Source organism: Dryobates pubescens, chromosome 22 (assembly GCF_014839835.1).
Source record: "Dryobates pubescens isolate bDryPub1 chromosome 22, bDryPub1.pri, whole genome shotgun sequence".
Classification (NCBI taxonomy): domain Eukaryota; kingdom Metazoa; phylum Chordata; class Aves; order Piciformes; family Picidae; genus Dryobates; species Dryobates pubescens.
This window is the reverse complement of record NC_071633.1, coordinates 8,318,839-8,328,318: the sequence shown is the minus strand read 5'-3', so window position 1 is coordinate 8,328,318 and position 9,480 is coordinate 8,318,839. Positions and strand designations below refer to the sequence as shown.

Sequence of the window (9,480 nt, the reverse complement as noted above, 5' to 3'; positions counted from 1 at the left end):
TAAGGCCCAAGTAGAAAATAATATTGGCTAAGCAAAACAACATTACTTTTTCCTATATGACAAGTCCTACCTGTCATCATTGACTCTTAAATCCTGAAGACCTCTAACAATGTATATACAGCGTATGTATTCTAACTTCTGATGCCTGCAGCAATCTTTTCTGTGCTCAGCACATACTTATCTGCATGACCAATGCAATCAGAAAGAAAAAGTAGCACTTTCAACACACTGTAGGAACTCCACCAGATGGCACCTAAAGACAGCATGACCCTACCTCAGCCTTGGTGTTGCACTTTCCTAGCCCTGAGGAATAGAAAACCGAACCTTCCAGTTCACAACATTAGCATCTAGCATATAAAACTGTGTTGTGCTGTGATTCACTAGTCCAGGTATTAGGAAAACTGAAATACTTATAGACTGGAGGAGATCTTATTATCATACTTATAACCCAATCAGTGCTTATTTGATGTATCTGTGTTCCATTCTCAGCATATGCAACCTGTACTGGTATTATACTGGTACTGGAATTTTAATGATGTAAGCACACTGCATAAAACACAATGGGTTCTGACTTTCAAGTCAGAGCACATTCCCCAAACAATGCACATGAACACAAACTATTTAGCTACTCTATTTGAACTATGAATGCAGCAATTATATTGCCAGGATTGCAATGACAGTTGTCATGAAAGAAACAAGGCAAGATGTTTTGGTTTGTGGGGTTTTTCTTTTCTGTAAAGCTTCAGAACTTGATTAACTAGTTTAGTACTATAATCATCAAAATAAAATGCTGGCTTATGTAAATGGAAAAAAACATCAGTTTTTAGTTTTACATTTTTTAGGACAAGAGGAAATGGCCCCAAGTTGCACCAAGGGAAATTTAGATTGGCTATTAGGAAGAATTTATTCACTGAAAGGGTTATCAGGCTTGCACAGGGCAGTAGTTAAGTCCCCATCCCTGGAGGTATTTAGGAGTCCTGTATATGTAGTGCTTAGAGATATGGTCTAGTCAAGGATTTGCCAGTGTTAGGTTTGTGATTGGACTCAATGATCTTAAAGGTCTTTTCCATTCTAGTCAATTGTGTGATTCTGTGGAAACACTGCATGATTCCTGCCACTATCTCTCTGCTCCTACCACTTATCAGGGCACTGACTGTCACTCTTGTGACAGCTAATATCTATAGGTCTGCTAAATTCCAAAAAGCCATTCATATCTGTAGTGGCTCACAGCACACAACACTAGACCTAAGTACACAAAAGCCTGCTTTGAGGAAATGGTAACAGCAAGCTTCTCATTTTATTCAAGGGAAAGCTTTAAAAATAGTATTTACTTCAGAGCACACAGCAGTCCTTTAGAGGCTGTGTATTGCTGAAATCTGCTCAAGCTTGCATTAGTACTGCAGTGGGCTTTTCACCTCATTTTAAGCAAATTTACTGATCAAAACTATCTCCACAGTCCCTGCCATCATCAATTCTTTACCAATGGCACTGGTACAGCACCTCTCTTATCAGGGACATCCACAACACTTCAAAACACCTTAAAGTAATTCCAGAAGTTCTCCTGCTGAAAGCACAGGAGGACCTTCTTGGCTTTTTTTAGCTTTGCAGAAGTAATTAGCAATGCACCTAATAGCTGCCTAGGTCTGGAGTGGGGTTGTCACCTTTAATGGAAACAGCTAAGGCTAAAAGAAATGGCGACTAGCCAGACACAGGTCTCATTGTCCAGTCCAAATTCAATCATGGAAGGTACCTGGAAGAGGAAGGGGGGAGAGGAGAGAAGGTTCCCCCAGCCCTCCGCCCCATTATCCTGAACATCAGGTATGCTGACCATTACCTGTCTGTGAGCAAGTATCTTAAATTTTCCCTAACCTCATCACCAACATGCTTCCATCCTCAGTACCTGGTTCCCTTATTTCACACGTAGCCTGCAGATAAACTTCTAGAAAATTATTATTAAGACACCACCTTCCTCACATCTTCTAACAGATGCTACTTTTGGAGCCCAGTGTACGTCTGAAACACCACGGAACCGACCCAGAAACAAAACTGCTGGGTGAGACACCTACCGGTTCACTGGGAAACTCGACAGCGCTGGAACTACCGCTCCCATCTGCTCGGCATCGGTCCCGCTAGGCGCTGGGATTCAAATTCACCCGCTGGCGGGGATCGTGGGAGGGCCTAGGCCCGCCCCGTGAGGGGAGCCGCGAGAGGGAGGACAGGGGAGAGCTTCCGCACAGGCTCTCTGGTGTTGCCACCTGCGCTGGGAATGAGCCCGCGGCGCTCGACATGGAGGGGCCCGAGCCCAGCCCGCTTGACTCGAGGCCGGCCCGTCTCCCGGACAACCGCCGTTGGCGGACGGTGCCATGGCCGAGCAGCGCCCGCCGCGGCCACTCTTCTTCCCCCACTTCCACGACCGCACCGAGCCCGTCCCACCTCCGTCCGGCGGGGTTGGCCCCTGGCCCCTCCGCGCAGCCATATGCAGGCCGCGGCAGACCCCGGCGCCCGCCGCCGAGCCGCCCCGCTGGGCCGCATCGCTTGCGACCATCGCCTACGAACCGCTGCGCTTCTTCTGCCCGCCGGCGGGGGCGGACGAGGAGGGCGGGGGCGCGGCACCGCGACCCCTGAAGGAGCTGCCGCTGGAGGACGAGATCTGCGAGCTAGGCATCCGCCTCAAGGAGCTGGAGCTGCTGGCGCTCCTCGGCGAGCGGTTCGACGCCAAGCAGTGTGCGTGTCCTCCACCTGGGGCCAACCGCGGCTCCGCTCCAGGGCCCCTGCGCATCCGCTGCCTCCTGTCCTGGCCGGTGGAGTAGGGCGGGAGGGGCACAGCCCAACCTCAAAGGCGGCAGGTTCCGCCATCAGTAACGCACTGAAACGTCTTGTACGGCACCCACAGCACCCTAAGTCAGCCAAGAGGACACAGCACTACTCCTGGGGGATCAAGGGTCAGGTTCCCCAGGTTTGGTGCCCTGCACTGACCTGTTGGAGAACAGCATTGGAGAAAGGGACCTGGGCGTTACGGTGGACATAAGAATAACCATGAGCCAGCAATGTGCCCTTGTGGCCAAGAAGGCCAACGGCATTCTGGGGTGGAATACAAAGGGTGTGGCTTGTAGGTCGAGAGACGTTTTCTTCCCCCTCTGCCCTGGTGAGGCTGCATCTGGAATACGATGGCCAGTTCTAGGGCCCTCATTTCAAGGACCTCAGGCTGCCAGTAAGGCTTTCAGGAGTGCAAAGGTTACAAGACTAAGGAATGGCCATCAAATAGACACATTCAAAAGAAGATCTGAAATACATTCTGATAGGTAGTTGGCACACATTCACTTTTCAGAACAGGAAATTAACAGGGCTTTTTCCTCCCCCTTTGCTACAGCAATACATACATTTTTCCATTATTTTCAATACATATGAGAAAGTTCCACTTTCAGATATTTGCTAGACAAATTGTAAGGGATATTACTAGTTTAATATATTAGTTGATTTTCTTAAAACTGTAATAAAGTATTAATTTCAAAATTAATGACAAATTATGTTTCTGTTTAGATAAAATTCTGAAGGCACTGAGAGAAGAAAGGATAAAATGCATGAAAGCAAGACAGAAGCTGAAGAAATAGCCACCAACACAGGGTTATTTCAGCTGGATATTCAATCCCTCTGTCACTACAGAGTATTTTAATGGATCTTTGGTGTTATTTTTTTCTACTTATTATAGGCTATTCTCTTACAAATTAAAAAATACAGTATAATTTCTTGCTGACTTTTTTTGTGCATTATTTGCCTGGTACTGGTTACTGTTACTAATATGTATTTTAACATTTCCCCCCAATGACTATAGGGAAACAGAAGAGAGATTTTCCTCAAAACCACTACAGAATTAACAATGCTGATGTCAGGATTCCTAGCAGCCCTTTGATGATGTTTAAGATACACATAGCAGAGAAACAGTACAAAATACAAAGTCTTTTTGTTCTAATTGCATTAAGTAAGAGCAGCTGAGAGTAAATAGATGCGGTCAAAAGTCCTATGCCTCTAAGTAGGCCTTAGAAAACTACTTTCACGTTAGTATGAAAATCTTTGTTACAAAGAATCACATTGTGTTGCTTGCTTTAGTCTATCACAATTACAGAAATGATAGCTTCAGTTGGTTTTTAACAGAACAGTCATACATCATTGACTTTCAACAAACATTTTACTATTATTTTAGGACTAATAGTGCAGTATTAGTAGCAGTTTATGGAGTGACAACATCTTTCCTTGGAAGGCATATCCTTTCATGAGGGAAAAATTAACTGAGGCAATGATGACAGATTGAAGATCTGGAGAACATCTACCACTGAAAAAGTAATACCACATTTATTATTGAGAATAACCTAGCAAAGTAGTAAATAGGCTCATCAGACTGATAAAAAGACAACAATTACTTTTTCTGTTCCAATTCAAGAGCAGCAGATGGCAGTATGAAATAATGGTTACCGACCCTGAAGCTATCCTAGTTTGGCAAGCAGCGTTTGTGGTTTGTTTTTTTGAAGAGTACCATTTTAATCTGTTTTTGAAAGCAGTTCAAGTTGCTCAACTGTGAAGCATTTTTGCACAATGCCATATCAAAATTTTATTTCCTATTGCTGCTCATTATGGCATTCACTCTTTTACTATCTTAAGCTTTCCAGACAGAGTTTATATTAAAAAAAAAAAAAAAAAATCTGGTTTATAACTCTCATTTGTCAATCAGCAAACTATTATAATCCCATTTTATCAGAACAGCTAGATCTTAAACAGAATCTTACCCTCCACAACTGCTATTGTTAGCTGGATGTCTGCCAATACAGCAGCTCATGGTCCATGTGCTGCTCAATATGCTTTAAAATGAAACAGCACCTGAGCAGGGCCAGTGGAGTGTGGTAAGACCAGGGTTCACCCTGTGTGACAGGGCAAGGTGAGGGACCAGTCCTGGATCTGTGCAGAAAGCCCAGGGGCAGGACTGACATCATGCCTACTTGTAACATAGGCCCATGAAAGGTCTCACCAAGGCAGCCCTAAAACCTAGAAAGGTCCCTTGCAGTAACATCTGCAACCCAGACCAGGCTAGGATGTGAGGCAGGGCCTCATCTTAAATGGGCTTGAGAGGCCCTGGGGCAGAAAGCAGCCAATGGAGGGGGCCCGGAGGAGACTGGCCAGGGCCCCTACAGCCTGCTGGTGGGCCTGACGCTCTGACAGCTGCCCACATGCTGGCTCAGGTGTACACACGTCAGTGGTAGATACCATGAGCTCCCCTTTCAGACTCCAAACCCATCATTCACTTGAGTACAAACATCCTCCCTCTTCAGCTTGCTTAAAAATACTCTGGAGACTCACCTTGGCATTTCATATAGCTGCCTTGTGACTCAACAAATGTATCCCTATTGCATTCAAGAAGGAAACACGAGGTCATGATTTTGATTCATGGGCTGAAATCTCAAACCATCAATAGGTTGCTCTTATTTCCAGTTCTTAACAAAGAAGCCTTCTCAAAAAAGCAGTGTCATATCTTCTCTGCCCAACTGAGGGCTGAGCAATGATGGCTGTCTTGCTGAAAGAGCCTGTCCACACCTACAGCAATACTTACACTCCCCAAGGACTGCTCTCAGGTCTTTCAGTTCTGAAACCTGAAATAGCTTTAGCTGCTTTACAATGGGAAATAGATACAAAGCCATTTGGAAACAAGAATGCATTTAAGCTTTAAATAGTTTGGTCCATCAAATTTCAGATTGCTTTTAGAGTTTACTACATTAAAATTCTCCAAATAGAGACTCAGTCTTATTACAATGGATCATTGAAATATCAATTAATCTTCAAGTAACACTGCCTTAATTAGCTCAGGGACAGATTACAGAGGAAATACAAAAGCACTAAGCTATCATAAAATTATTTTTCTGTTTTCAGCAGAGAATGCTGTGCATGATAGATTCACTTGTCCTGAAAATCCAAAGCTAATATCCCAGTCTAAAGTAGGGAAATCAAAAGCAGCACTACACTCTTTTGTTAGGAAGTGGTCAGTCTTGAGGTCTCTGAGATCTATATACTGAAAGAGCTGCCATTAGAGGTGCTAATCAGGATCAGTTGGTAAGCAGTGTATTTGGCCTTTTTAAGGAAGCATAATTATTTGTAACACCAGACAGTTGTTTAATATTGAAAACTAAAGACTTAAATCTCAAAAAATGCCCAAGACTTTGGTATAACTTGAAAAAAAGCCAGAACAATCCCTGGAGGCAATTTAAATGCTCAGTCACAACTTTATATATATATATATTTTATATATATATGTAACTGCATCTTAAGTGTACTGTCTGCCCAGAACCTTGGTAGTGATATGTACACTAAGAAGTTTGTTTATCCTATATTTTGGGAAGATCCTGGCCTGCCTTTTTTTTTTTCCCCCTCTGAAACCACAAAGAGAGAGAAGAAGGGTTAGATGTGTTCCCTGTAATAAAATGAACATGTTATTCTAAATTTTCTGCACCACAAATTACACAAAAGCAGGACTGTCAAAAGCACATACCTGCATTTTCCTTTTTTTCTGCTTCACTTCAGACTTCAGCAGGAAACTTAGGCCTAAGTAAATACCAATAAAATCCACAGTAAGTGGCTGAATAGAGGAAGGTATAGAGGATATTAAGGTGAGAAGGGAAATTCACAAAGGAAACAGAGAGTCACAAGATGTTCTCAGAACCCACAGTCTTGCTAGTTACTGTTCTGCTCCCATCCCTAAGGCAGGCTCATGTATTTCTTCAGAGGGAATGACACCACAGAAATTCGTGGGTTTCACTTGTGGAGTTCTTAAAAATCCTTTCCTCTCCTTTGCCAGGTTCTGCCTTGAAAGCATGAGCAATGAGATCCCTACACAGTTCAGCAGCTTGGTAGCTCCAAAGGTAAAAGTATGCTCATGCTTTGAAGCAGCTGATCTAAAGAAAAGGATATTTCAGGAACAAGCAATAAGTAGCAACATAGATTTTACAACATATTTTATTTAAAGTACAAAATTGCCAAGAAAAAACGTGCACAACTTCAACTAAGCTATAGCCACTCACATGAAAGAAACAATTCTATGTACTCAGAAGCTTCATTTCTAGAATCGCCCTGTGGTTTGGAGTAAAACCACAGCCATTTGGTAATGACCCAGAACATTTTAAATGTCTCCTTTTCTACCATTGCCATGGGTTTACATTTTTAATTGCAAAAGGAATCGGTTCTTGGAACATTCCCTTCTTATTGCATAGTATAAAATTGTAATTAATTATTTTCTTCGTCTTTCAGTTTAATCCCTAGACTTAGCTGTACAAATCACTCTTAATTTTGCAGCTCTACCTGGCTCCAGAAAACTAATTTTCCTGTTTACAGCTTTACACTTACAGATTTTGAGCAACTTTTACGGACACAGCCATTACAGCCAAATTGACTCAAGCTGTCGACAAAGATAGCGTGGATATTTGTAATCATGCAGAGCTAGTCCTTTTCTTAATTTAAAGACGTAAGAAAAGTTCATTTCATCCAAAAGTGAAATCTGTTGCATGGGAAGTGAAACAAAATGTTGATCTAACATCTCTGTAAAAATGTGTAGAAGCTGTTATTGGAAGGGCTTCCTAGAACATACTGAAAGAGTATCAGGAGGTGTTGGGTTTTTTTCCTTGTACAGTGACATATATTTATAATTTACCAGTTCCCCTGGTAGCATTTAGTCATGAACAATTACCAAGCCCCATGAAATAATAAACACTGCTTGGTACCAAACACTTGTATTTCAGGTTTTCAGTGTCTCCATCAGTTAATTCAGCCTTTCACCAGGAGCATGAAGAGAGGTAGTTCCTTCACCTTGGTGGGTGACACTAAGGGACACTGAAACACAGGCAGATTAAGCACCTTGTCCAGGACTGATCCAAAACTCTGAATAAGGGTCGACTGACCACAACCTCCTAACTTCCAGCTACCTATAGTCAGATAGCACTGAGCAGGTGTTTAGCCAATAACTTCAGTGGAAGACATTGTATTCACATTTTGCCGTAATACCGATATTACAAAGTAGAACATAGGCCAAAGCCTATGTATCACAAAGCCTATGTATGTAGCATAGGCCAAAGCCAAGTATCACAAAGCAGAACATAGGCCAAAGCCTTGCAGTCCCATAGCTAATTAAAAGTTGTATCACATGTTGGTTACTACTTCTATCACACAAGCAGTATATCAGTGAGCTAAAGGGTGCACCTCTTTGTTTACACCTAAGTAAAAGTCAAATTCAGAATGGCCAGCAAAGGCAACACAGACAGTAAATTAAAATAAAATCTTAAAGGGGACAGAAATATCTGCACTGAACACATGACCTTTCTAATGAAACCTTAGTAACTACCCAGAAGAGACCTTTTGTTGAGTCTGAGCTGTTGCTGCTGGGTTGCTAAGACCTAAACCAAAATTCAAGGCTCAGTAAGATTGGTTTCACTGTGACTTTTTCTATGAAATATGACCTCCAATACATTTTGAAGAACCCAACACCAACTTAAAATGGAAAAAAAAGCCTCTCCAGTCTCTTTGTTATAGAAATACTAAAATCAGTGTGGTGGAAGATAAAGTGGTTTGGCTTCTTTCTGTTTACAGTGTTGAAAGTAGTTGATAGATGCAAGGACAAAGATGAAACTTCACATTTACTTACATTCAGAACTCCCATGTTTCTAACTGTGAAATCGAATGCACTGTTAATGTTGCTATTTTTGCTCTAACAAATGAAGAAATCAAAAGCTAACTAAATACATAAAATTGATTCCAAGCAATTAACTTCAAGACTCTGATCTATCATAATAATCAGTTCATAATTATGTGTGTCAATCCACTGCTGAAATAGAAGGTTTCCCACCTATTCTTCTACTACAGCCTCTTGCCTTTGAGATCCTGGTGAATCCTTGGTATAGGCTTCTGTGTTCTGCTGCACCACATCTCAAGGTATCTGTTGGTTACATTTGTGGATGATGCAGGACCTAAAATCCTTGCAAAAAGGCAAAGTTAATGACATTAAAAAATTCTGGTTTCATACTTTAAAAAAATTAATCATATACACAGGCACTGGAGGCTGCAAAAGTCAGTGCTCCTTGTCAAATATACAAGATTTTAACAGAGTCCAGTGTGTGTCATGGTGCTTAGACCCTGGTTTATGAAGCAGAGAAATGCATTGATCTGCAGCAAAGGGGGGCATACTTTGGAAGGAAAATTGACCTCCTCCCTAAATATGGTGGCATCAACTTTCTCTATGATCTATAACCCTTTGGACCCACTATTGTCTAGTATGGAAATGTGTGTTTATAAAATTACAAAATTATTTACAAAATTTAATATAGTCTCAAGCTACTCCTTGGGAATGAATCAAGTATGGAAATACAGAGAAAGTCAGGCACTTCTTAAACCAAATGCAAAAACCATCTAATTCCTGAAACACCTCTTCAAGGTATTTATAATTATTTTCAA

The 9,480-nt window shown here is 41.9% G+C and overlaps 1 protein-coding gene across 1 annotated transcript; it reads left to right on the top strand.

Moving 5' to 3' along the window:
• The first annotated feature begins 2,363 nt into the window (after positions 1–2,363).
• Positions 2,364–3,615, top strand: C22H11orf91 (chromosome 22 C11orf91 homolog). Its single transcript, XM_054171879.1, has 2 exons — positions 2,364–2,724; positions 3,541–3,615. The coding sequence occupies exons 1-2, from the start codon at positions 2,364–2,366 to the stop codon at positions 3,609–3,611; spliced, it is 432 nt and encodes a 143-aa protein (XP_054027854.1). The 3' UTR covers positions 3,612–3,615.
• The last annotated feature ends 5,865 nt before the right edge of the window (positions 3,616–9,480 follow it).

Coding starts and splice junctions, on each gene's coding strand:
- C22H11orf91 (XM_054171879.1), top strand. CDS start 2,364: ATGGCCGAGCAGCGCCCGCCGCGGCCACTCTTCTTCCCCCACTTCCAC. Junction 2,725..3,540: donor GCGGTTCGACGCCAAGCAGT/GTGCGTGTCCTC, acceptor GTTTCTGTTTAG/ATAAAATTCTGAAGGCACTG.